At 50.8% G+C, this 27,951-nt stretch overlaps 2 protein-coding genes across 5 annotated transcripts in view; one reads left to right on the forward strand and one right to left on the reverse strand.

Annotated features, from left to right (window-relative positions):
- LOC146333458 (occludin-like) overlaps positions 1-3,938 on the forward strand; it is a 28,528-nt gene extending 24,590 nt beyond the window's left edge. For both annotated transcript variants that reach the window (XM_084825960.1, XM_084825959.1), the window contains exons 6-8: positions 58-229; positions 340-381; positions 1,023-3,938. In XM_084825960.1, the coding sequence (XP_084682086.1) occupies positions 58-229; positions 340-381; positions 1,023-1,124 (316 nt within the window). In that variant the 3' untranslated portion in view covers positions 1,125-3,938. The remainder of the gene's footprint in view (positions 1-57; positions 230-339; positions 382-1,022) is intronic.
- A 1,263-nt stretch (positions 3,939-5,201) lies between these two features.
- The window catches only part of LOC146333459 (nuclear receptor subfamily 2 group F member 6-like), a 34,143-nt gene continuing 11,393 nt past the window's right edge, over positions 5,202-27,951 (reverse strand). Inside the window, exons 2-5 of one of the 3 annotated variants that reach the window (XM_084826204.1) lie at positions 21,511-21,605; positions 20,368-20,415; positions 13,190-13,714; positions 5,202-10,817 (exon numbers count right to left, since the gene is read on the reverse strand). In XM_084826204.1, the coding sequence (XP_084682330.1) occupies positions 10,543-10,817; positions 13,190-13,714; positions 20,368-20,415; positions 21,511-21,605 (943 nt within the window). In that variant the 3' untranslated portion in view covers positions 5,202-10,542. Of the gene's footprint in view, positions 10,818-13,189; positions 13,715-20,367; positions 20,416-21,109; positions 21,606-27,951 lie in introns of those variants that run through there. The other 2 variants (XM_084826205.1, XM_084826207.1) reach the window with 2 other exon arrangements.

Here is a 27,951-nt window from a genome sequence, read left to right on the forward strand (position 1 = left end):
AAAAACTGGCTTTCTCACCACCTCCTCACCCGGGTTTTCGTACCGTCTGCCCTAAAGCCTGTACCCGCCCATCACGTCGGACGGAGTCCGCCAGAAGTACAAGCAAGAGTTTGATACTGACCTCAAACACTACAAGCAGCTGTGCGCCGAAATGGATGCCATCAACGACCAGATCAACCAGCTCAGCAAACAGCTGGACCATTTGCCGGAAGGCAGCTTGCAATACCAGGTAGGCCCCCAGAGCCACAGAGAGAGATGCGGCTCCTGAACACGGCGGCTCCGTTTCACCTCTCGTTGTTGTCCTGTTCCGTTTCCAACTCTGACCATTTTCTCCTGCAGGGTGTGGCTGAAGAATACAACCGGCTGAAAGATCTGAAGCGAGTGAGTACCCTTTTTCTGTAGACCAGGGGGCCCTCCAAACGTGCTTGGGTTCCAGCTCTCATGAGCCCCAGCCAACATGGGCCTCAGATGCCAGGAGTTGTAGTCCAACATCAGAGGTCATCTGTGTAGTCTAAACATTTCCAGCCAGTGTAGCCAGCATTCCCGGGCCACATGCTACCCAAGGATGATGGGAGTTGTAATCCAACTGTCCATCTTTCTCCAGAGTTCCTGAGAACTTTCTCAGTCCTACTAGGAGATGCCAAGTACTGAACCTGAGACCTTCTGCATGTAAAGCAGGGGCCCTGCCCCTAAGCTCATCTGGGTAGTGCAAGGTTCTAGTTCTCATGGTTCTTTATAAAGGGCTGATTTAAACAGGAACGTAAAGAAGAGGCATTCTACCAAGTCAGGGCCATCGGTCCATCTAGTTCAGTATTGTCAGCACTGACTGGCAGCAACAGCTCTCCAGGGATTCTGAGGTGGGGTTTTCCCACCCCAACTGGGTGATGACCCAGGACTTCTGCAGGCATAGCAGGGTTCTAGCACTGAACTGCAGCCCTTCCACAACCACTGGCATGCGTAAACGGAAGCCAAGAGGACATCCGTTTCCTAACACATTTCTCTTCCCTTTTCAAATGTGGCAGACTCCCGACTACCAGAGCAAGAAGATGGAAACCAAATCACTAAGAAACAAGCTGTTCCACATCAAGCGGATGGTGAGCGAATATGACAAGCACAGAGGCTAAACGGGGCGAGATTACTTGGCCCCCGCCTGAAAGGCTGCTGCAGGGGCTGAGGTTCCAACGCTTCTCTTCTCGTCCCCGCCGTGCAAAGGACGTGGGCCAAAATGGGCCAAAATACACAAAGGCCCGCTGTCTTTCAGTGCATATGTTCATCGAGGGGGCAAATGTTTTTATCCACCAGCGTGCCAGTTCTGCAGACCATGAAATGACTCCAGACAGATTCTTGGGCATTAGGACTCTGGTTGTACAGAAGACGTGGAGAAAGGAGCCCAGCAAAAAACCCGCAACTGTTCTCATTTCCACCAAGGGCCAGTCCACAAACCCGCTGGGCTCTGTCGCAAATCAAACTTTTCAGTTTGGTTCTGTTTTAAAAAGAAAACGCTCTCTATTCCTTACTTTTGGTGCCAAAAAGATACCCTCGCTCTGTGAGTAATTTGAGCTATCGTGGGGATAAGCCTCTGATCAGCATTGTGTATAGTTCTTTTTTTAAATTCTAGTGGTGTGGTCTTCTACGCTCGTCTAGCTAGAAGCTGTTATTGCAATGTGATTCTTGTCTCGGAAAACCGTAGTTGGTGCAGCTCCAAGAAATGGCAGGATATTAGATGGTGATGGGTTTCCTGCTGCTCCAGGAAGTGGTGAGACGTTACAAGGGCACATAGCAGAGGTGCGGAAACTCAGACCTGGGGGCCTATATCCAGCATCTGGGACTCCCAATTTGGCTCTCTGGGATGCCCCAGCAAGCCATGTCTCTGGGATGCCCCAGCAAGCCCCTTCCCTTGGCCCCCCTTTCCCCCAGTCTTTTGGTGCTTTCCTGGCTTTTGTGTAGTTTTTGCCCCATTCTAAGAGGTTGAAGTGCCTCTCCTAAGCCTTCGTTACAGGTTTAGAGCTTGAAGCTAAAACCTGCTGGTATTTTTGGTCCCAACACTTTTGGCTTTGGCCCTGCCCACCACTGCAATGCGGCCCCCAAGACCTCCGAAATTGAATCAGGCCTCGGGCTGAGAGAGGTTCTGTGCCCCTGACATAAAGGATGGAGGGTAACGCTATCAATGGTGGTTAGTCAGTCATGATGGCTATGTATTACTCCCAGGAACAGAGGCAGTATACTGGGGAACATGAGTGAGGGGGTGCTATTGAACTCTTGTCCTGCATGTGAGTTTTCCAGAGGCATCTGGTTCGCCGCTGTTGCTGGACTACATCAGCTTTTTGGTTTGATCTCATGCTGTTACGGACACTTCTGAAATCCACATCAAAATTTCTCACTGTCTTTTTGGGCTTCCAAACCGGTGTATAAAGGAATCCTCTGTAATTGCTTTGTTTTTATTTGGATTTCCAGGTACAAAGCACGAGGGCGATTTGCCCCTCTTTTCTGTTTCTTTCATGTCTTCCCCTCCTTATTATTATGGCTGTACATTGATAAAAACACTACCCAAACAAAAAGCACGCTTGATGTGTTGAAAATGGCACTGTCGCCTTATGATCATGTGCGTGTGTCGTTTAGTACTAATGATAACACCATGGCAAAAGAAACCCTTGGCACGGCTATACACATCGCAGTGCCAAAAATCCTTTCACATGTTGTTTTTAACCCATGTGCGTGAGTGCATCAGAAAAGCACCACATCGGATGAATCTCGATGCAACGCAGAGCCTGTCCCAAGCTGTCTTGGCTCCTTTCAACTCTGTGACTCTATGTGACCGCATAGGGGTTTGTGCTTTTGCATTATTTTTGTCAGCGTGTATAGGTGATGTGAAAAAGGAGAAGGGGACGGCAGAGGATGAGATGGCTAGATAGCATCACGGATGCAATGAATATGAACTTGAGCACGCTCCGGGAGAGAGCGCAGGACAGGAAGGCCTGGCGTGCTATGGTCCATGGGGTCACGAAGAGTCGGACACGACTGAACGACTGAACAACAACAACAACAACAATAGGTGATGTGGGACACGGGGAGAGGAAAATGAACATATGAAAGGAATTTATCCTAATTATCCTGGAATAGAGCAGAACTGGAATTCTCAGAGCAGAGTGAATCGGGGGAACAATAAAGGAATATCAGTGAGGGTGGGATTCTATCTTTCCCAGGGGAGCCGCTACTGAGTGTAGCATCCTCTGGACAGGAGACCATACACCTACGATTTCTTTGTAAATAACGCCAATATTGCACGTTTTCAAGCAGAGCGTATGTTGGTCACATGTCACTTTAAAGATGTACAATAGCTTTTCTCAACCTCCCCTCCCGGTGTGTTGCACCACCACTCCAAGCATCCGCAGCTAGCCTTGCCAACGGCCAAATGGATGGGAGGCATGGAGTGGCATTTGGAGTTAGCAGATCACACACACACAAGGCTTTCTTCCCCCCGCTACCGATCATTTGATGGTTTTGTGTGCCGTTTTTGCCACATTCTAAAAAGCTGAAACGCCTCTCTGAAGGCTTACCTGCTGGGAGGAACAGCTTTCAGGGACAACAGGCTGCCATTTTGGGTATTTGGGGCCTCCTTTGCTTTTGGCCCTGCCCACCACTGGAATGTGGCCCCCAAGAACTTCTCTGAAATGTAATCCTACACCCCGCTAAGTGTCTTGCTACTTTTGCTCCAACATGCTGAATGAAATGGCCACAACAGAAGGAAAACAGCACCCCGACCAAAGCAGAGATTCCCCCAGAGAGCAGCGTGGCCAGCTGGACCCCTAAGTTTCAACAAATGCTAGCATCTTTTTTAAGCACTCTTTTTTCTCTCTGTTCATTCTAACATCAAAGTCGTTTCCTGTTGCCATCTCTGCCCCCTCTCCATATTCTGAATAAATCAGAATATATATCTTAAAAAGTTTGCCTGTGTCAATCTTCAGAACATCAGAAGAACCCTGCTGGATCAGACGCAGGGTCCATCTATTTATTTATTTTATTTATTATTTTATTTATTTCATTTCTATACCGCCCAATAGCCGAAGCTCTCTGGGCGGTTCACACATCTAGTCCAGCATCATGTTCACAGTGGCCAACCAGCTGCCCACGGGAAGCCCACAAGCAGGACACGGCCCCAACTGCACCCTCCCACCCATGTTCCCCAGCAACTGGTGTACAGAGGCTCACTGCCTCGGGTACTAGAGGTAGCACAAAGCCATCAAGGCTAGTGGCCATTGATAGCCTCCTCCTCCAGGAATTTGCCCAGCCCCCTTTTAAAGCCATCCAAAGTGGTGGCCATCGCTACATCTCATGGAATTGAATTCCGTAATTTTAACTATGTGCTGTGTGAAAACATCCGTCCTTTTATCTGTCCCGAATCTCCAACCCACCAGATTCATGGGATGACCCAGTTGGGGTCCATTATGAGACAGGGAGAAAAATGCCTCCCTGTCCACTTTCTGCACACCAGGCATAATTTTGTACACCTCTATTGCATCTCCCCAACTCACCTTTTTTCTAAGCTAAACCATCCCAGCTGTTGTAACCTTCTCTCAATGGGGAGATGCTCCAGCCCCTTGATCATTTTAGCTGCACCCTTTCCAGCTCTACAATATCTTTTTTTGGGTGCGGTGACCAGAACTGCACGCAGTCTTCCAAGTGTGGCCGCACCATAGATGTGTATAAGGGCAGTATGATATTGGCAGTTTTACTCTCAATTCCCTTCCTAATTATACCTAACATGGAGTTTGCCTTTTTTTTTTTAACCACTGGGGGCATTTCAAGCATCTGCCAGTGAGGTCATAGTTACAGGATTTCTGCGCTGATTGGACTAAATAACCTCTAAAGTCCCCTAACAGCTCTAAAATTCTATACCTCCAATTCTCAGACGTGTCCAGGAAATCCACGAAGCTGCACTACTCAGAATTGTGGGAACCAATTTTATTTATTTATTTTATTTCATTTATTTCATTTCTATACCGCCCAATAGCCGAAGCTCTCTGATTTTCCAGTGATTTTGGAATGATTTTCAATGATTTTCCTCATACAGTTCTGATTGTGTAAGGCACACAAACACTTATGCGACAATTATACAGATTGGCCCTTCTGCTTGGAATGACGGTGCCCCCCCGTATCTCCCCCCCCCCCCGGAACACAAATCACCACCACGGTCCTTTTTTCTAAGAAAAAAAATCTTTTTTATTGATTCATTGGTTAAGCATCAATCAGACAAGGAAGAACCTTGCCACAAATCAATTTGGTTACAAATCCCCAAGTCATTTTTCCCCCTCTTGTTTATTTGGTTGGCACAAGATCGCACCCGCCCACCAAATGCAAAAAAATCTGGTTTCCAAGTAAAACACAGGGAAGGTCGCAGAAAGATTTGCAGAGGACAAAAAGCGCTTCGGGGAATCACCAAAGCCGGCTAAGCTGAATTGTTACGCCTGGGCTGATAGTTGCTGCAATCGTTGGGCACGATCCAGCCAAAGTGGAACTCTTTGGGTTGGATCCAGATCTCGTCACACTTAAGAGCAGACCCATCAAAAGCAATGGGACAGGTAAGTCACAGCTAACTGAGTTCCAGTGATTTCAACGGGTCTACTTGAAGAATGCCTCCATCTGGATTGGACCCATTGGTTTTAATGAGAGATGTGCAGAAGTCTAACATCCCCGCTGAAATCAACCAAAGACTGCAAAGTGTTTACCCTTTGTGTGGATCAAGCCCAATTCTTAAACCCCACCCCACAGGTTAAACTGGTGATGGCAGAGACCTGGAACTTTGAGGGGTGGACATCACTACACAGAGAGCATCAAGCGCAGCGTCTAAAAGCAGCAGCGGCACAAACTAAAAGCACGGACACGCTCCAAGAAAGAAGCTGCCAAGGGACAGTCGAATTGCCTGTCTCACTCGAGACAAGACCCCAGTCCCTATGCTACTGTCGTGGCAGAAGGTGGTACAGTCTGACCCCACGGAGGAGGCAAACCCACACAGCCCCTTCTCATGGCATTGTTTCCCACCTGACATCAGAAGAATCCTGCTGGGCGCAGCCCTAAAAGTCCTGCATTCCTGCTTCATGCACAGATGCTTACACAGATGTGTCAAGGAAGCCATGAAGAAGAGAACCCCCCTGCCCTGAAACTCCGAGGTACACTATCCCTGGCCACGGAGGTTCAACTGAGCTGTCACAATCAACAGGCCACAAATCCATCTCCTCCCCTTTTAAATTCACCAAAGACAGTCAACCGTGGCCATGTCATTTGGTGGCCGAGAATTCCGCAAACCAATTCAGCGGCCCGTGAAAGAGGGATTCTCCAGCCCACCCCAGTCTTTCCTGAACTGACTGCATGTCAGTTTCATCAGGTGACGCCCAAGTTCTGGTCTTATGGGAGAAAGAGGGGAAAAATCTCTAGCTCAGCGTTGGCAGGGAGAGAGGGAAGAACGGACTCCCTCTGCCCTGCCTGTCTGGTTCAAACAATGTGCATATTACCACTGTGATACGAGCTGGACCAGGAAGCAAATTAACGGCCGGATCCTCCCATTTGGCATCGAGTAGTAACGACTATTCTATGCAACTATGCTATGTAACAACTCTGGAGCCCAGACCAGCTCTCGCGCCATTGTGTTCCTATTTCAGGCCCGGCTTTAATGCCAACGGGGAGCTAAAAGATCTAGCTGTGCCCAAACGGGGGACTGAGTTTGGTGGGAAAGGCTTGTGGAAGAAGGGCAACTGGATCTCACGCAGCCCATGCCAACAGGTGCCACGTTCAGGTGATGGTGCACAAGAACATGAACAGCCCTGCCAGGTCAGACCCTAAAGGCCAGCTTTGGCAGGCATGGGAATGCCTGCGAACCAGGACACAAAGGAAACTGCCGATTCTGCCGTTCACCCCCAGAATCCGGACGCAAGATAGGCTGCCCCGGAATGGGGAGGTTCTCTTCCCAACTTGCACTGCTGAGGGGCGCCGAAGAGCTGGATCAAACGAAGGTCCACCTTGAGCGGTGTCCTACTCCTTGTAGCGGTCAAGATGACACCCCAACAACCATCGTCACGCGAGGCAGAATTAACGCATGGAACTCCCTGCCACAAGATGCAGTGGGGACTTCTAGCTTAGCTCTACGACAGCTTTCACCAACCTGGTGCCCTCCAGGGGTCTTGGACTACAATTCCCAGCATCCCCAGCCAGCTAGAGGCCACCACTGCTCCTGCAGAGGTTTGGTTTGTATCGCACCCATCCATCACGCACAGAGCTCTCCTCCTCTTCCTCAGATTTTTCTAAGCCCCCTTTTCAGAGCCAGCATTCATTCTGCCTTGTGTGAAGGCTTGTCCTTCTGGGCGAGTCTCCTTGGCCACTGTGGGAAGCAAGATACTGGACAAGACAGAAATTTGTGTGATCCAGCAGGGCTTTTCTTGTGCGCTATGGTCACCAGGGACGGAAGCGCCGCGTTTCGGGGGAAACTACCTCAGGGTGCCAGATTCCGGGAACCCGGAGAGTCGGAGATCAAGACCAGCTACGGCTACAGACCAGAACCAGCTAGCATTCTGTAGAATCCTCTGGCCAACACGGCATATGCCTGTATTAGGTCCCTCCCTGCCCATGAGCAAGGACAAAGCAGAACTGAGGGGGCTATTAAGCCATCCTGCCCTGAGATGAAAAGGAAGTTGTCCTCCACCAAGCCAGACCCTCGGTCCGTCAAGCCCAGGGGTGGGCAACATGCGGCTCGGCAGATTTTGGACCGCGTCGCACAGTATTAAGATGGCGAGAACTGCCATCCAATCCCATCGGGAGAGTCTCAAGTTCCTCACTCCTGCTCTACACCGACTGGCACTCTCCAGAGTTTCTGATGGGGAGTGTCTTTCTCAGCCCTAACTAGAGATATCGAACCAGGGATGCTCTGCAGGAAACGCAGGAGCTCCACCACTGAGTTACGGCCCTTCCAATTAAGGACGGTGTGATGGCAGACGGAATTAAAAGGGGATGTGGTGAATTCACGGAGGACAACTCTAGCAACAGCTATTCGCCATGAAAGCTAAACGGACTTTCAGGTTCTGAAAACAGATGCTTGCTGGATGATAAAAAGGCATTCGTTGGTACCTATCTGCCCCTGGTTCCTGGAGGCAACTAGTTGGCTGCAATACAAGTGGATGGATTCAGCTTGCTCTGGCCCTCTGCCGAAGTTTGGAGGAGAGGCTGGAAACAGAATCCGCACCTCCTCTGCGTCCTTCCTGAAGGGTCGCAAGAGACCAAGCACCCTCGGATCCCCCCGTGTATAAAGTCCGAACATTCTGCAAGAACCCACACCGTGCAACCAGATTTTTAAAAATAAAGCTTATCTGATACAAAACCAAAACCAAAAAAACCATTGTTTTATTCCAAGCGCGGAAATTTGAGTTTCCTTGATGCAGAATTGGGGGGGGGGGGAGTTTGCATAGATTACAGCTGGTACTTTGGACCTGGGAGACCTGAGTTTGAATCCCGCCGCTCTCCTGGGCTTATAAGGGTGGCTTTAGGTGGTCAGCCTCTTGGCCTCAGTTTTCCCCCCATCTGTAAAATGGGTTTAATGGCGGACTTCCCATCACAGGGTATTTGAAAGGGCTGTAAAGCGCGCGCGCGCGCACACACACACACTTAGATTGTAAAGCAGTTTGCGAACTGGAAAGAAAAAAAGACTACAAATGGGGAAATAGCAGCAGATTTTAGTAGAACTGACCAACCAGCGACGGACAGCAGAAGCCCACCGCAAAAGCACAGAGATCACCATCAATTATGGATATATTTCAATCACATGCACCTAACCATTTTGCATAGCATCTTCACAAACATGGGGGGACAACCGGCCAATAGCCCATAGCGGCCTTGGGGCGAACGTGTATGTGTGTGTGTTGGGGGGGTTCATCGCAGATGGAAAAAAAGGAGGGAAGAACCTTGAAATATGGACACAGAAATTGGCGGGGAGAGAACCCCCCGTCACCAGGGCCAACTTTGGCTGAGTTTTGTTAAAGTTAACTCACAAATGAAGGCGGCTGTCCGGTCAACATGGTCGATGTTGAACGGCAGAAGGTCCCAAGGGCCTCAGGAACTAGCAAGCCATTTCCCAGATGCCAAGGGCTGAACGCAGGGCCTCCTGCATGGAGGGGTCCCCAAAAGGTCAAAGGGCACTGCTGGAGTTTGGCTTGAACACTTACACAGAGTCTGTCTACCCGTTCTCTTGAGTCTTCGATACCCCATAACTTTGTTCCAGGCCCAGCCTGCCCGTGAACCTGATACTCGGCTGCTAATCAATGGGCCCCCTCCCTGAGGGGAAAAGATGCCCGGGTTGGGCAACATCTCTAGGGATGAGCAAACAAGCAATGTTTGAGAAGGCCAGGATCCTCCGAACACTGTCTCATCTTATGCCTGATTCCTGTTCCCACTTGCTGCTTGCTCTGCGCAAAGGGGAAGCTTGCGCAAATCGCGCAGCAGCTGCATGGGAGATTTGTGCGCGTTTCCCCAAATTTGCGCAACTTCCCTCCATAGGAAATAAAGCAGGGCTGATGTAGTCCGCGGAGAACATTTTTGCCAATTAGGGCAACTGCACAAATTGAACTGGGAATCAGGAACGAGACGAATGCGAGCCCGTGTTTGGCAATTTGCAAAGGTTTTCAGCAGACATGTGCTTGCGCTCAGAGCTTTGTACAGAGCACAGTCGCATGTTCTGTGAGCAAAAAGGAAATGGTCATGCATCCCTGAATTTCTCGGAAGGGCTGGAAGTTTGGGCTTGGAGTTGAAACTCAAATACTTTTTGCCTCCCCTCCTCTTCCAAACCTATCGTAAGTTACGATTTACCGTCATCTCCAAAAATAAAGTAAAACATCTCCCTGGCCCTAGCAACACGTCAGAATGATTCTGCCAGTTGCAAACTGGAGCACCTCGCAAGTAGCTGTTTGCTAGTGGTGGTGGATCTAGAGAAATGGGCGGGGCGGGAACGGAGATGAGGGGAGAGAAATCACGTAGCTGGATACTCTGATCCGAAAAGGTTTCCATAGCGCGCTTTATCTTTGGGTAGCCAGGAGATGGCTCTCTATAACATGCAAGGTGCGAATGCAAATCTATAGGAAGAAAGGTGTTCATGGGGCAGTGGTGGGGAAAAGCCCTCTACAAACCACCGGGGGCATCCAAAGTCCATTTGAAACGTGGTGCAGAGAAAGGAATTTAAACCAGAAGGAACGTAAGAGAACGTGACGTTTCCTCCCCCTCCTCCTCCAGCCAATGGAGAGAAGAAAGCAACCAATCTGAATCCATCCTGCCTCTTGTCTGTCTTTCAGCACTGGGGGGGCGGGACTTCCCTTGTTGCCACAAAGTGGGAATCCTCTCCGGTTCCCTGCCCTGCGCCCCCAAGGGCAGGTGGCGTGGAATCAAAAATTGCACGAAGTTCAATGACTCGATCCAGGGAGGACAACATCCGGGCTGTCGGTACAGCGGCCGTGAAAGTAGGTGTGGGGCGGAGGAGGCACAGTTTGGGAACGTGCCCTCCAGCTGCCCTCACTGCCCCGTCCCGTACGGCCAGTTGAAGGTACTCCCAGAGAGCAACATGTCCCTGATGAGCGTCTCAATGGGCGTCTTCCCCACCAGTCTCATGAAGAAGAGCTGAGAGATGAGGGACGCTGGGACGGCCCGGAGTGCCGGCAGGCGCAGCAAGAGTCTGCCAAAGCGCTGCGGCTGGGACGGGTACTGGGAACGGACGTACTCCGTCAGCGCCACCTGTGCCTTCTCCTGCAGGCTCTCCACATGGGCCGGGTCCGAGAGGCCACAGGCGTCTGGAGACACAAACAAGAGAGAGAGATGACATACATGATGCAGGGGTGCAGAACCTTCGGCCCACAAGATTCAGGTGGCCCGCTGGAGTCTCTGGGGGTCTTCCAGGGGGCAGGGCTTGGCCTTCAAGTGGTGTTCCCTGGGGGGAACCCACAGTGTTATCTCCAAGCAGTGTCATCTCCCTCCTGCAAGCTGCCAATAGCATGCTGCCTTCTACCGAGTCTCCTGCTCAGCACTGACTGGCAGCTGCTCTCTATTTTTTATTATTATTATTTAGGGTCTCTCTAGGGCTCAGACAGGGGTCTTTCCCAGCCGTATCTGGAGATAGCAGGGATCTCCTACCTGGAGATACCGGGGAACAAGACCCAGAAATTTCTGCATGCAAAGCTAGGGGCTCTACCAATGAGGTTCTAAGTCCTCACTGGTAAGATTCTAGTCCCCATGATTCTGACTAAAGGGCTGATTTACAAAGGAACAGAGGAAGCTGCTTTATACAGATTCATATACAGTCCATCTCCTTCAGCTTTGTTGACATTGACTGGCAGTGGCTCTCTGGGGTCCCAGACAGGGGTCTTTTTCCTAGCCCTACCTGGAGATGCTGGGGATCAGACCTGGGACCTTCATGCAAAGCGGAGGCTGTACCACTGAACTACAGCCTTTCCTTAAAAATAAAGATTCCTGTCCTCATGGTTAAGTCGGAACATAGGGAGCTGCCCTATCACTTGTCCATCTAGCTCAATAACAGGCAATGGGTCTCAGACATGGGTCTTTCCCAGCCCTCCCTGGAGATGTTAGGGATCAGACCTGGCACTTTCTGGATGCAGAGCAGGGGCTCTACCACAGAGCTGTGGCCTATCCACTAAAAACAAACGAGGATTCCAGTCCTCGTCTGAGACCCTGGTTAGCCATTGCTGCCAGTCAGTTAGTTTGATAGACCAACCGTCTGATGCGGTAGGAAACAGCTTCCTAGGATTCTAATGTGACCATTCTTTGGTGTTGCCCAAGATACTATGTACATAAAACCCCCCACCAGCATCACAAGCTGGCGCTGACAGCATGCACCCCGCTTCAGAGAAGCCCCCCCAACTGAGAAAAGGTGAGGGATGAGCACAAATATTTCCATGCAAAATTAGAAGAGAGAAGCTCTGTGGCCGGTCGAGGAATGCTGGACATTTTCCACCTTCTGTTTCAGCCACTTTTCAGCCAGGCGTCCGGCTTTTTCCAAGCCAGAAGCTGTGCTTTGCAAGAGCTGAGCTGAGGGATCAAACCCACACTGGCCTCTACCATTACAGAAGTCAAGTGAGCCACATATGAAAACCTTGCGGTCATTGTTTGGCAGACGGTGCCGAGAGACTGGGGATGTGTCCTGCGGGGCCACCTGGAGAAATATTCATTTGATGCCTCCCCCAAGGCAAAACTTGTCTTATTTTCAAGAACATTCAGTTGATGCGTTCCCCCCAGTCGAACTGGAGGGGATTGTGTTACTGGATTATGAGATCAGATGTTACTGGATTATGAGATCAGACCAAAATTTATTGGGTTATGAGATCAGATCAAAATTTACTGGATTATGAGAGCAGATGTTACTGGATTATGAGATCAGATCGAAATTTACTGGATTATGAGATCAGATTGAAATTTTAGCCATTTATTAAAAATGGGGAGGGGACCCTGTAGCCTTCCAGACGTTGGACTACAATTTCCATAGTCCCTGACCACTGGTAGGGGCTAACAGGAATTGGAGTTTAGCAGTTTTCCCACCCCCAGATTTAAAACATTTATACCACTGGCTTTTCCACTCCCGAACCATACAAAATTAAAAAACGAAAACCGTCATTGCTAAAATCCAAATAATTTTGGAATAGATGGTGTGCATGTGGAAGAGAGACTTTTCCAGAAGAAAATTAAAAATCCCGTGAGTTGAACTTTTAAGGGTCGGATCCAGATTAGTGCTGGATAAACTGAGCTGATAGAATGGATTTCCCCACCCACTCCTTTCCAGTCCTCCCATCATCAGCTGCAGGGATCTTCCACAAGCGGAAAGTCCCTTCTTCTCCCTTCTCTCCTGGAAGGCAGATCCTGGATCCAAGCCTGAGCGTGCAAATCCCAGAGTTAAAAACTGAAGGAACCCCCCCGCCTCCGAAAGATCCAAAGGTAATTCTGGAACCTTGGAATGTGGGGAGAGATAGGGCATCAGAGACTTCTATGTGCATCTGTAAGTTTGAAAACAAAAAATGCAGCTCAGCTCACTCACAAAAAGTCACCTCTCGCTCAACTCGCACACCATGCGGCATGGATGATGCTGGGAAGCCCTGCAGCAGCGGGGCGAGTCTGGCCTCCCTCGGCGATGTGCTGACAAGAAAAGGGCACCCACCTGGCGTGAAGAGCGCAATGGCTTTGAGGCAGCTATATTCGGCCGAGTCCACCTGCAGCCGGTTGAGCTTCTCCACCTGGTCCTGGAAGATGCGGATCTGGTCCATGAAGGAGACCACCCGGTCGGCAGACATGGGGGCAGCATGGAACCCAGCGGCAGCCAGCAGCGGAGCCATGTGGAGGGGAAGCGCCGACTGGGCGGCGTTGAGGACGAAGAGTTCGCTCCAGCTGAGGCGCAGCAAGGCCACCTGGTCGGAGACGGGCAGGTCAGGGAAGAAGGGGATGTTGCGGGCCCATTCCACCGTGCTGAAGAGGAGGCGGGCCGCCAGCTCACAGATGTTGTCAATGCCCATCACGCTCCCTTGCTGGGCGTACTGCGAGCTGAAGCGGGCCGTGGGGTACGGCTCGGCCCGAAGCAGCTGGGAGATCAGTTCCGAGACGGGCTGCCCATTGTAGTACTCCCCGCCCGGGGCGGCGTTGGGGCTGGCGCTTGAGTGGGTGGGAGGGATCCGACCCCTTTGGACAGCTGGGGGGAAGAAAAGGAAGCACGAGGGTTTAGTTCTGGGAGCTGGAGTGTTTTAGCACAGCCTTCCCCAACTCTGGGGCCCTCCAGATGGGCCAGGACTACAACTCCCATAATCCCCAGCCGTCTTATGGGAGCTGTAGTCCAACACGCCTGGAGGGCACCAGGGTTGGGGGAAGGCTGCTTTGTATGACGGAACTGGTGTGGTGGAAACTGGTGTGGTGGAGAAGGAAAGCCCACCCGTTTCACTAAACGTTTGTTCGATTTGGAGAAATCAAATAAAATGAAATAATGAGGTTTTAGTGCAGGCTTCCCCAACCGGGGGCCATCCAGTTGTGTTGGACATGGCTCGGTAGGGGATTATGGGAGTTGTATTCCAACACATCTAGAGCGCCCCAGGGTGAGGAAGGCTGATTTAGCATTCCCACGCAGCCCCCTTCCGTCTCCCTGCCCCAGCTTCTGAGGTTTCACTGGCCACTGCTCACAAACATTCCGTCACCACGTTGTTAAGGGCTAGTATCTTGAATGACTATTTTACTCCCTCCAGAAAAGCATATAACTCTCGGGATGCTCACACTGCCTGTTTGGTGGAATGGAAGAATGTGCATCGTTCCTTATAGTACTGTGAGAGCCACCGGGAAGATCAAGTGAGCTTGCAACCTAGGATGTAAGAGCAGCGGTGCTGGATCAGGGGCCCCCAAAGTCCATGATCTAGTCCGGTGCCCTGTTTCTGACCAAGTGGGAGGCCGACAAGCAGAACATGAAGGGCTTCCCGCCCCAGCGTTTGTCCCCAGTGTCTCATAGTCATCAACTGGCCAGAGAACCGACGGCCGCTGGGAGTCTGCACGCCCCCCCCCCTTTCAGGAAGACCATCACGGCAAGGGGGAGACCAACCTGGCCCCATACGTCAGCCAGAGAAGGAAACGATGCAGAGCGCTTGATTCTGCCCTTTCCTGCCCAAAATAACACCTGTAAGAACTCTGAAACTAAGAACAGGTGCCTGAATTTTGCTCTCCTTTTTTTCCTCCTCCCTCCCCATCCCTCTTCCTTTCCTGTAGTGCCTTTTAGATTATAACCTCAAGGGCAGGAACTGCCTCTGCGTAAGCCATTTCGGCAGGCTTTTGGGAGATGAAGAGCAGGGTGAAACTGCCGCAAATACATAAATAAATATTCAGCAGTAGAGGGCTGCTAGGCACAAAGGAACCGTTCAGCGGCCCACCAGCAGCTGCGAGCACTGGACTCTTTGCCTCTGTGAACTGAACGATGCAAGTGCTCGGAAGAGGCCCGTCTGAGGAAGTGCTAGTCCCCCTCTACTCAGCACTGGTTAGGCCTCATCCGGAGTACTGTGTCCAGTTCTGGGCACCGCGCTTGAAGAAGGATGCAGACAAGCTGGGGAGGGTTCAGAGGAGGGCAACGAAGATGATCAGGGGGCTGGAAACAAAGCCCTATGAAGAGAGACGGAAAGAACTGGGCATATTCAGCCATGAGAAGAGGAGACTGAGGGGAGGCAGGGTAGCGCTCTTCAGGTACTTGAAAGGTTGTCCCAGAGAGGAAGGCCAGCATCTCTTCTCCATCATCCCAGAGTGCAGGACACAGAATCATGGGCTCAAGTGCCAGGAAGCCAGATTCCGGCTGAACAGCAGGAAAAACGCCCTGACTGTTCGAGCGATACGACAGTGGAACCAATTCCCTGGGGAGGCGGTGGGCTCTCCCCCACCGGAGGCGTTCAAGACGAGGCTGGACAGCCATCCGTCAGGGATGCTCTGACTTGGATTCCTGCCTTGAGCAGGGGGTTGGACTCGATGGCCTTGCAGGCCCCTTCCAGCCCTACTATTCTATGATGCTATGATTCTCTGAGCTTTGCTGTCCACCCCAAGGTTGACCTCAGATATCAAGAACCCCCTTTTGCAGGAAGAAAAAGGAAAAAAGAAGCTGCTCTCGCTGGATCCTCCCTCGGGGGTGTAAGGCGAAGGAAGAGTGGGCATCTCTCTTCTCCCCAACTAAACTGGAAGCTGTGGATGGACATTGCTGAAGCAGCCCTCAAAAACACCATTATTCTCCCCCCCCCCCGCCCCGTCATTAATGTTTGTCCTGCTCTCCCGTGCCATGGAAATTGGGGCCATAAATCACGCAGAGATGTCAACGGGGGACGCGGCAGCTTCCCCAAGAGAAAGGCAGCCTGTGGCTGGGTTTGACGCCTGTGCCGCTGTACGTCCTTGGGGTTGGACACAGTCCGTGCAACAGAACTATTTTGGAAAGGAGGACAAAGCTTTCCAAAGGAGCCCAGATTGAGCATTCAGGGACATTTTAGCAAGCAGGGACACGGAAGCGGACCCAAAAGGTCCACCATGGATGTAGCCTAGTATCCTGTCTCTTCAGATGCCTCTGAGGAGCTCACAAGCAGGGCATTCAGAGACAGACTACTAGGTTTGACTTAATGGTTACGGTCGCTGGTAGGCGCTCTCCTAAGCCATAAATCAGCCTCACGATCTCCTTTGAGTAAGAGCACTTCTGGATCAGACCAAAGGGAGGTGAAGTCTCTATCCACCCCAGCGCTTCCCGCCCTTCCAAGGAACCCCCACGAGCAGAGTACAGAGGCAGCACCCTTTCCCCTTGTTTGTCCCCTGCCTCTTTTATTTGGAGGGATACGGACAACAACTGGGGGGGGGGGAATAAAACAGAGGGAAAGGAAAAGGAAATGGAGGAGATCTTAGAAATCTGAGTTCTTCATATACCATTACAGGGGTTCCCTTCTCCGGTTCCGACTCATTCACTTGCGGAACTCACTGCCACAAGATGCAGTGAAAGCCGGTAGCTTAGCAAGCCCTTAAAAGGAATCCAGCAAGTTAATGATAGAGGAAGTGATCAAGATCTAGCGATGGCTATAAATCAGTGGAAGCTCCACAGGGACCGAATACTGGGGAGCGCCACCTCTCGCGGGCTTCCCAGCTGTTGCCTCTGGCTGTCCCTCATCAGAAACAGGACACTCGGCCTGACCCAGCACGACTCTTCTCACGTGCTTATCGAAAGAGGATTAGATACATTTACAGGAGTGGAACCTCCATGCTCAGCAGAAGTCTACCTCCAAATGCAGCGTGACAACAAATGGCAGAGGGACATCGACTTTACACCCTGCTTGCACGGTTCACAAATGACCTGGAAACAGAATACTGGGCTTGGGGGGAAATTTGCCTGATACAGAAAGCTTTTAGATTTTTTTAAAACCGGCACATTCGTGGAGTATTGGGCCTTCTCGACAGCATACTAAAGGGAGATGCCAACTTAAGAAGCTCTCAACAGCCGAGGCCAAAGAGAGGAAGGCCCTAAGTTTCAGCACCTTGGTTTTGGGCTTGCTGCCCATCATTGGAAGCAGGGCACTGGGCTGAGCCGGACCTTTGGCCTGATCCAGCTAAGGGGTTTGGGTTCTTTACAAAACCCACCCTGGGTTTAGGATTGGGCTTTCTGGAGACACGTAGGCCCCAGGAACCCTCTACTTGCAGGGGAAACCCTCCCAAGGCCTGCAGTTGCCAGGGGAACTTGCCAAAAATTCAAACAAAGGGCACAATTCTAAGCTTTTCTGGGGGCTGGTCTTGTTTTCCAGCGGTGACCTTTACCGCTACTGGGTCACGTGAAGTCCCAAGCCCTGGAGGCGCTTCTCTCCCTACCAACCCGTAAAGGCGCTGCGCTCTTCAAACAAACACCACCGGTTTTACCGGTCCCTCTGCCACCCGCTCAGCAGCTCTGAGGCAAGCAATACACTTGCCAGAGAAGGCTTGGCTTCAGTCCAGCACAGTTCCCTGCTAGGCCCCGCATTTCCCCAATCTGATCATTTCAGCATGCTCCCCGACGACCACCTCAGCATTACTCTCAGGCTCCTAGTCCTCAAGGTGAAGGCTCTACTTCCTTGCTCAGACCCAGTTCTCATACATATATATGCCAGAGAAAGGGAACTGGCTATCCCCTTGTGATGTTCCCCAAATGTTTGGTCCTAAGAAGTAAACTACCCCAGAATATGGAAGCTTTGTTTTTCTGTAAGACCATTAGGGGAGTTCTGCTAGAGAAGACGCCTAAAAGAACCATCGATGTCCTGCACTCTCCTGAGATGCAATTCCACGGGAAACCCCAACATCCACGGGAAACCCCAACATCCACGGGAAACCCCAACATCCACGGGAAACCGTAATTGCTCTTGGCCCTTACAACCTAGCAGCTGTTGTTCTAGGATGCAAGCACACACTGATATCATATTTAAAGGGCAAGAATTAAAACATGCCTCTTTCTTTGAGAGGGGCACGGTTTTACGGGAAAGAATGCTAGGATGCAGAGATGCTGATCCGACGTATAATTCGAGGTACAACGGCCACTGGCATCATCATCCAGCAGCCAGAGGACCAAGGACCACTCGTCCGGCTGCACCTCCTGCATCCCAGAAGAACGTCCCAGCAAGATAAGAACCCGGCCCCATCAGCCAGAGAAGGAACAGCTGAAAGAAGCTTGTTTCGCCTTTCCCTGCCAGAAAGAACACCTACGAGAACTCTGAAACTAAGAACTATCAAGCAAAGGGCAGGATGCGCCTGCTCTCGTCGGCTCTCGGAAGCTAAGCAGGGTCAGCCCAGGTTGGGATGGGAGGCCACCTGGGAATCAGGCTTCCTGCACTGAGCAGGGGGCTGGACTCAAGCCCTATGATTCGAACTGGTGCCCGAGGTTCTTTTTCCCCTCCTCCCTCCCCATCCCTTTTTCTTTTGTGTTGCGTCTTTTCGGCTGTAAACCCGAGGGCAGGGTCTGTCTTTTTATTCATCTTCGTAAACCACCCTGCGACTCTTTCGGGGCTGGAGAGCGAGGCAAAAACGCTGCAAATCAATGAACGAATGAATATCCCAAAGTGTCAGCACTTCAGCACGTGTGTTTTGTGGTTCCCTTGATAATGCCGGGCTAGATGGCGCTTCTGCCTGACCCAGCCAGACAAAGGTCCTTGCGATGTTCTTGATGGTCAGTTGGGGCCATCCCCCGTTGGCAAGCCATGATTTCCAACCACGGTTGGAGACCTGATCTTAATCACGGCTCATCGATTCACACCAACCCCTGACCATAACTCTGCACAATGTCCCAACTGGGAACGCCAGATGTTCTGGCCTACAACCCCACAATCCCTGATCACTGGCCATGCTGGGCTGGGTTGTTGGGAGCCATACCCAATACATCTGGAGGACACCAGGTTGCGTAACCCCACCCACACCTGTAGCCCACTCCACTCTATTACACTCACTGGTAGAAAGCCGAGCACCCAAAAGAATAGAGGGGCGATGCCTTGAATTCTTGGCAAAAGCAAAAGGGGCACCGAGTCACATCTGTGCTGACTGCGTCCTGATTTTCCAGTCACCTCTTGAGTTCCGTCTTAATACTGCTGGTCACGGTGACGACAGCCATCTAGCCATCTCCCTTCCGTTATCATTCCAACCACACCCTGCCAATCTCTCTTCCTTCGATCCTCACCCGCCTCCCTTCCACAGAATCCTCCCTGGACCACCCAATCTGCAATCTGTTAACATCTCCTTTATCCTTTCCAAAATCCATTTCCTCTTTTGTCCTGTCTATCTTGCTTTGGCTTCAGTCCTTCAGCACCCGAGGAAATACATACAGTGCTGGGGCTCAACGGTCACTACAGCGCATGACAGATATTCGCGGCTGAGCTGACCTCGGCATCCATCACCCCACCCAAAAACAGCTTGTGCCATCGAGTACCAACTCTGCAGAAGTTATGCGAACTGGGTTATGCCGGAGTTTGCACGAATAACGGGGGTGGAGAGCCGGACTTCACCATATGGGACCGTGGATGCTGGACGAAAGAAAGCGGGACGAGACAAAAGCAGGTGGAAGCGTCCCGTACGCTCATTTCCAAAGGACCTGGTTAGCTTCCAAGCATGTCTGAAGAAGCATCCAAGTGGGGAGAGAGAACCCTGGCGTTTCTTCCACCATCCTAGAGGCCTCTAATAGTTCTCTTAGCTAGCATGGTGTTGAGGGCAACATCCTGCCCTTATACAAATCTGTGCTGTGAGCACCCTTGGAAGCTCATGATGCAACAGCGCCGGGTGCCATGCTTCAAAAACACTGTAGAGCTGGAAAAGGGGCTGAAGCAACTCCCTATGAGGAAAAGTTGCAATATGTGGGACTCTTTAGCCTAGAAACAAGGTGAGTGGGACGGGACATGACAGAGGTGTCTAAAATTATGGCGCATGGAAGAAGTGGAACGGGAGACATTTTCCTTCTCTTATTAGATTAGAACTCAGCGGGGTCCCCCCCTGAAGCTGAATGGTGGGAGATTCAGGACAGATCAAAGGAAGGACTTCTCCACACAGCGCAGAGTGAAACTACGGAGTTTGCGACTGCAACGTGAAGTCGCGATGGCCACGAATGTGGATGGCTTTAAAAGGGGATTGGACAAAGACATGGAGGAGAAGCTATCAATGGCTACTAGTCATGTTGACTATATATTACTTCCATCATCACAGGCAGGATAGTGGGGGACATAAGCGTGCTGTTGCACTCCTGTCCTGCTTGTGGGCTTCCCACTGGGGCAACTGGCTGGCCACTTTGGGAACAGAATGCTGGACTAGGTAGGCCTTTGGTCTGATCTAGCACAGTTCTTATGTTCTTACCTGCCAATAATGCCCTTCTGTCGTCTACATGGGAAAACGGGACGGATTCTATGCAAAAGAATAAATGGGCAGAAATAATCTGGTATCACAAACGGCGAACCGTCGATAGTACATTGCAATCGCTCTGGATTCTTCCCCACTCTTCCCCCGAACCTGACAGATGCCGTTCTTCAAAGGGAGCCATCGGAATGAAACCGCTGGATGAGAATGGCTCAGCAAAATTCGATTTCATCCATTTGGGACTCAGCGGAGACCAGGGTTCTCTCTCCCACCACAGGTGTTAAAATTAGTAAGCAAAATGAGGGGGATTGTGTAGCTGTTGCCCATTACTTCTGTTTTTAAATTCACACTGTGAGCATTCTGTATACATCTGAGTTTTGCACGGAAATGTCACAGACAGTATCTTATGCGTGTCATAGCTTTGAGGGGAGCATTGGTTACAAACTTCTTAAGTCTCCCTACCTGCCCACAAACATGTGCACATGGATGGATGGATGGATGCTTGGACGGACGGACAGACAGACAGACGACGTAACTTTCCACGCATCTGACGAAGCAAGCTCTATGACAGGAACTGCTGACACTGCCCCCATGTGGTGAGGTGCATAAATGCAGCCTCTCTGGGAAGAACCTTCTAGATTTGGCATGGCCCCGCCCACCCAGGCTAGCGGGAAAGAGTATAAAGGGCTTCCTTTTCCATCTGAGCCCAGCTGGAGCCTCCCCCAGTTCAAACACGTCTTACATTTCTGGTCTTGCCCATCAATCCGGAAGCGTGGCTTGTTCTCCAGTCCTGTCTCCTCACTTGCCTCCCGATCCCGGTCACACTTCGGCCCCGACCTCCCGGCTTGTTTCCCAGTTCTACCTCCTGGCTCTGCCCTGGCTCCTGGTTTCTGACTCCTGGCAATCTCGCCAGAGAACATGCCAGGGTCCCAGCCCTGACGCTCCACTCCGCAAAAGCTCCCGTCCCAAACAAACCCGATCGTCTCCAAGGGTCCTGCAAGATCCTCTGATGCTTTTGCCGTGACAGACAAACACAGCTCCCCCGGGACGTCTTCCAAATGGGGTCTGGAAGCTGCCACAGGCCTTTTAGAGCCCGCTTCTCCACGGCAGCCCCACCTCCCACCGCACACATACAGGGTTTACCTTCCTTCCTCATGCCGACACGAAAGCACTTCTTCAAGCGGCAATATTGGCATTGATTCCGATGGTGCTGGTCGATCTGGCAGTCCCGGTTCGACCTGCGCAACGATACGCAAAGTAAATACAAATTCTCTTCCTAGTTTGTCTCGGACATACACACACATGCATACAACGCCCTGTATATTTTCAGACAGCCTTCCCCAGCCCGGTGCCCCCCAGATGCATCGGACTACAACTCCCATCATTCCCAGCCAGTATGGTCATTCGACTACAGCTAGGTAGACCAAGACTCTGCTTGTTGTAAGGAAGCTTCCTATGCTCCTGTTTGAATCAGTCCTTTAATCGGAACCATCAGGACTAGAAACTTAATTTGTATGCTGGGAAGGGAGGACACTGGAGAGCCAGTCAGTTTATACCAGCTCTTCCCAAGCTGGTGCTTTCCAATGTTTTGGACTACAACTCCCAGCACTCCCAACTGTTGGCCATGCTGGCTGGGGTAGACGGGAGCTGTAGTCCAAAAGATTGGAGGGCACTGACTGGCTCTCCAGGGTGTCCTCCCTCCCCAACACACCAATTAAGTTTCCAGTCCTCAAACGTCTGAGTAAAAGACTGATTTAAACAGGAACATTGGAAGCTGCATTTATTAAATAAAATTAAATTGAAGAACCCCACCCATTACACAGATCGGGGTGGGGAAAGGGGAGCATCCTGCGGCCTGCTGCTGCTGGACTTATTCACTGATAACAGAAAGTATTTGTAGGCTGCTTTTGGGGTCAGAGCCCTCATGAGGGTGGCACGAACAATGCAACGAAATACATCAATCCGTCGCCGCTGCGGTGTCTACACTTGTCGCGTCTGTGGGTCTTGGGCTGTGTTTGACCCCACAAAAATGTTTGGTTTGTGTGTATTGGATGCTGCAGCTCCTCTTCAATAAGGGTTTATCTAATTCGGCTAACTGCGGCTAGCTGATGCGTCTTTGAAACACGTTTTGGCAATGTGCGTAATTGCTTCTTTGGGGAGGAGGTTGTTATGCAGATGCATTATTTACTGGAACAGTCTTTAATATTCACTGACAATACTAAAAGTCAGCGAATAGTCAAATGTGACTAAATTATCTACCTGCTTCTTAGAAATCAACACATATGTATTTATTATTTATTTACTTCATTTCATTTCTATTCCGCCCAATAGCCGAAGCCCTCTGGGCGGTTCACAAAAACTAAAACCAAACAACGCACAGTAAAACAACTTAAAATACATAGAACATCAAAACCGCAAAACAACAATACAACCACAATAAAACCTAGCAGCAGTGCAGGAGTTTAAAATACAGATTTAAAACAGCAAAGATAAAAATAATCAGCGCAAACGGATCCTCTGCACCCCTCTGACAGCTAAAAGGCTGATATTACAACACCGGAAGGCTAAACGCTCCCCTCCTCTAATGCAATGGATTGGGGACCTTACAATGCTTTCAATATTGGACCGGTGGCATATAGACACCATCTGCAAATGGAAACTTATTTGGACATCTGGCCCTCTTTTGCCGACGTCCATGTGTCATTGCGAGAACATTGTATTTTCATATATATGCCCGTCCTATGTAGTCACTGCTACGGGCATACACAACTTCATGCAAGTATATATATTTTAAATGCTGGCGGGGAAAAGTCGAAAAGGAAAGACGCATCTCAAGCATCAAGGCCCCAAACTTCAGCCTTAAAAAAGCATGACATAAAACACGCTCCAAGAAGGGCCTTCTGAAAACAGACCAGAGTTCAAGACACGCCTGAAGGCCTGCACTATACATATCCTTGCACGGTTCCACAGCTGCGGGAAAGCCCCATCTCTGACTCTCTCTGGGGTTCCCCAAATGGCCACGCCCCTTTCCCTGGCCCCACCCCCTTCCGCCCAACCACCATAGTTTGGTGGTCTCCTGGCTTTGGTGTAGCTTTTTCTCTGATCAAAAAGCTTGAAATGCCTCCTCGGAGGCACATTTACCGGCAGTGGGAGCTTTACACTACAATACGCTGGCCATTTTTTTGTATTTTGGCCACACCCTTTGCCTGTGGCTCCGCCCGCCACTGGAACGCGGTCCCCGAGAACTTCTCCGAAATAGATGTTCTGCACCCACACCCCCTGCATAAAAATACAGATTGGTATTTATATCATTTTATTTTTCTCCCCCGACAACGGTAATGTGATGCAAGAGAAGGAATTCTGCCAAAGGATTAGCAGTTCTGCCGGCCGTCTTTAGCAGGCGTGTCACAAATCAAGACGCTAGGAGGACAAACAACAGAGGGGAAAGTTGGACGTCCTGGAAAACCCGGCTGTATCTGAAATTTCCATATATCCCAGCATCCTGCTTCCAACGGAGAGCAGTGGGGGATGCTTCCATGAGGGCAGTAGCCTTCTGCTACGATATATTCCCAGAATCTGCCAATCGGAGGTATGCTGCCACTGAAAATGGAGACTCTATTTAGCTTCTATTTACTGGTTTCATTTTGGTTCTGCCTCTCTTCCGTGGAGCTCTTTCGCGGCCAGGCCAGACATGGACCTGCTTAGTCAGTGGTACTCAGAGGTGGACTGCTTCTAAACCTGGAGGCTCTATCTGGCTAGCACTGACAAAAGACCTCCCCTGTCGCCAGCAGGCTGTAACAGAATGAGATGAGAGGTGAAAGGAGAATTTTTCCCCATCTCTTTTTCCTGGTGTGTTGTGTTTTTCTCTTTTCTTTTTCACACTGCAAGCCGGAGGGCTGTTTTGTTTTCCTGAGTGATTCCAAGCCACTCCACGACCCTTTCCTGGTTTGTTTTGGGCTGAGGAGTGACATAAAGGATACCTGCAGTAGATAAATAAATGGAACCTCCCAGCTCAGAGGCAGTTTAACCCAGGATCACCAGACACTGGGAACAAACAGACGACGGCCGCTGCCTCGATGCCCCTTAGGGGGCTTCCCGAAAAGGTCTGGCCAACCCCTATCAGGAACAGGACACGGGGGTAAGTGGACCTGCCCTTATTAAAAAGGGAATTGACAAAGTAGCCTTCTTCAATTCGGCGCTCTCCTGGGTGTTCAAATACAATTCCCAGCAACCCCCTGCTGGTTGGGGGGATGCTGGGATTCGTAGTCCAACACACCTTCCGTTTGGAGAAGGCTGGTCTAAGTCTTATGGCAGTGAGTTCCATAAATTAACCATTAATGGGTTAAATTAACACTTGCGCGTGCCCCGTCCCGGATCTAGAGTCCCGTCCCTTTCTCTGGGTGTTGCCTCCCGAATCTGGGCCACAGGGGAGAGGAAGTCAACAGTATGCTTTCTTTTCCTTCCTTCCTTCCCTCCTCCTCCCTCCCCCTCTCTCCATGTTTCCCCGACACTATGCATCATTTTATAAACCCATCTCACGGTCCGTGGCCCAGCCACCTTTTTTATTTCCCGAACAGCGGCCGAAATCCTTCCAGAAACGTGTTGCTTCTCAAAAACAGCCCCCCCGTTTCTCTCCCGCTGCCCCCCGCCCCACAACCCGGTGATCTCTCAGCTGAAAGCCGCCCGTCACGCAACAGCGCATGAAGGAACAGCGCATGAACGAAGGCAGCAGAAGGGCGAGGAATTCCAGAAATTTCCTCCGGGCATTTCGTCCCAGACGAGGAGCAGCCGGGGCTGGGGGGAGGGTTATCAGCACAGGGGGGGACCAGGCAGGCGGGGGAGTCCTTTGCCAAGGAGAAAGGGGCCTTCAGAGAAAGCTGCCTTCTACCAAGACAGACCCCTGGCCCATCCGGCCGGCTAATTTCAACACTGGCCAACAGCAGCTCCCCAAGGTTCTGGAGGGCCAAATCCTGCCCTCCGGCCATCCCCAGAAAAACCCCTTCCCACCAGTCCTTTGGCACAGCTTTCCGTCCTAAAGGCTCGAGACGCCTCTCCCAAAGCGCACATGCCGGCAGTAAGAGCTTTTACGCTAAAACAGGCTGCTATGTTTTGCCGTATGGCCCTGCCCCTTTTGCCTCCGGGCCCTGGGATGCAGCCCCCAACAGCGTCTCCGAAACGGGCCTTGGCCCTCGGGATGAAAGCGGTTCTGCGCCCCTCTCCAGAAAGAAAGGTTCCAGTCCTCATGGTTTGGGAGAGAGGGCCGATTTAAATCGGAAGCCGCCTTCCACCGAGTCAAGACCCATCGGGTTTTGACACCGCCCGCGCTGACCGGCGGAGGTTCTCCAGGGTTTCCCGCAGGAGCTCACTCCCGGCCCTACCTGGAGATGATGGGGGTTGAATTCGGACCGTCTGCCTGTACATTTGGGCTCTGCCACAGAGCTAGAAGCCCTTCTCCTAAACAAAGCAAGTGTCTAGTTCTCGTGGTTCTGGAAAAAGATATGTTAAATTGGAACACAGGAAGCAGCCCACCGGTCCATCTAGCAAAGTACAGACTGCACTGACGGGCTCTCCAGGATTTTCCACAGGGTGTCACTCCCAGCCCTGACCTGGAGACGCCAGGGAATGAACCTGAAACTTTCAGCATGCCGAGCAGGGGTCTGTCTAGCCACTGAGCGATGGGTCTCCCTCCTCGTGGGGATAAAAACCACACCAAGTAACTCAGGGGAGAGGGGTGTTGAGCTGCACCCCCTTCTGGAACACGGAGCAGCAGCCTTGGGGATCCAGGCCCTTTTTGCGATGGGGAGCAAGGAGAGATGCGAGAGGCCAGGACCGTCTTCCCCAAGTGACCCGTTCAAGTCTCTTTACAAAAAAAGCAACAATACCTCCAAACACAGCCTTCCCTCACCTGGTGTACTCCAGATGTGTTGGACTCCAACTCCCAGCATGCTGGGAGTTGGAGTCCAGCACCTCGGAAGGCACCAGGTCAGGGAAGGCCGCTCTGACCTTTATTTATAAATGGTTTTTTAAAAACCCGTCAAAACCAATGTTTTCCCAAGGGGGCGTCTGGTCAATCTCACAAGACGTTTTTAAAATTAAACCAAGGCGCCGCCGCCCCCCCCCCCCCATTTCAAACAGAAACAGCAGCACAAGCCCAAAAACGGACCAGGCCAACCATCCAATAAAACAATTCAATCTGAAAACAGTTTTCACATGAGCAGCGACAGCTTATGTGACCCAGCCCAGCGGTTCAACCGAAGAGCAGAATGAAATGCGGGGGCGGGGGGGTCTTTAGAACCAGTGAAAAGCAACCAGGGAAGGAGCCCACATGTCCCTTGGTGTGGGGCCAACACCAAAAGGACCTCTTTCTTGTGCCCATCAACTGAACTGACCGTGTACGTCTAGGGCCTCAGTGTGGCTGATCGTAACATTCCCCTGGCTACAGGCAGTCCTCCAACTCCCAAACTATCTATCTATCTATCTATCTATCTATCTATCTATCTATCTATCTACCTATCTACCTATCTACCTATCTATCTATCTATCTATCTTCTTCATCACCCATCTGGCTGGTCACCCAGCCATTCTGGGCAATGTACAGCAGTACAAACAATCTAAAACAGTAAAATTAAACATTAAAACACCATTTTCTAAAAGTACCCTAACCCACCCCAAACGCCTGCCTGAGCAACCAAGTTTTCAATGCATGACAGAAGCGCGCTAAAGGCATCTACGGCATCTGCCCCAGAACCTGGTGCTCTCCAGTTCTTTTGGACCACAAAACATCTTAGCCTTAGTTCTCGTTCTCTCTCTCTCTCTCTCTCGGCATTCGCCGCTGTTTTGTTCTAGTTTTGTAAACCCTGGTGAAGAGCTGAAAAGTGGGCTAAAAAGACGTGTGTAACTTTAATTTTATTTTAAAATAGGGCAATTGCATCTCCAGTTCATGGAAAGCACTTTGGAATCCCAGTAAATTGCCTTTGAAACACTGCAGCCCTGGAAGTGATGGAGATGTAGTTGAAACATGGAGAGCGTTTCCTCCCCAGGCCAAAGATCAAAACTGCTCTCCTCTCCTGCAAGCCTTGAATGCATCCAAACTAGACGGACCAGATACCTGCCTCACCTGCTCAAAAGACTTCTGCCACGCCCTGAGGCAAAGGATTCCAGTTCTCCGCAATCCCGAGAAAACCCTGTCCTCTGGAGTCTGCTCTTTTCTGCAGGGGACACCGAAGGCTAAAAACTGGCTGTCCTCCCTTTCAGGGCCGTTGTTTCTATGGCTGGGCAGGTTCCCAATAATGAGCCACAATCCCATCTTCCCTGACCTAGCACCCTCCAGGTGTGTTGGACTACAACTCCCATCATTAATTAATGAGCTTCCGTCGTGCATTAAAAACGTGGTTGTTCAGGCAGGCATTTGGGGTGGGTTAGGGTATTTAAAAAAAAAAATTATGGTAGAATTTTATTGTTTTAAATTGTTTTCTGGTGTGTTGTACATCGCCCAGAGTGGCTGGGTGACCAGCCAGATGGGCGATTAATAAATTTAATAAATTATCATCATCATCACCCAGGGATGATGGGAGTTGCAGTCCC

This window comes from Heloderma suspectum, chromosome Z, assembly GCF_057233095.1.
Source record: "Heloderma suspectum isolate Gila_16-S chromosome Z, 16-S_ref, whole genome shotgun sequence".
Classification (NCBI taxonomy): domain Eukaryota; kingdom Metazoa; phylum Chordata; class Lepidosauria; order Squamata; family Helodermatidae; genus Heloderma; species Heloderma suspectum.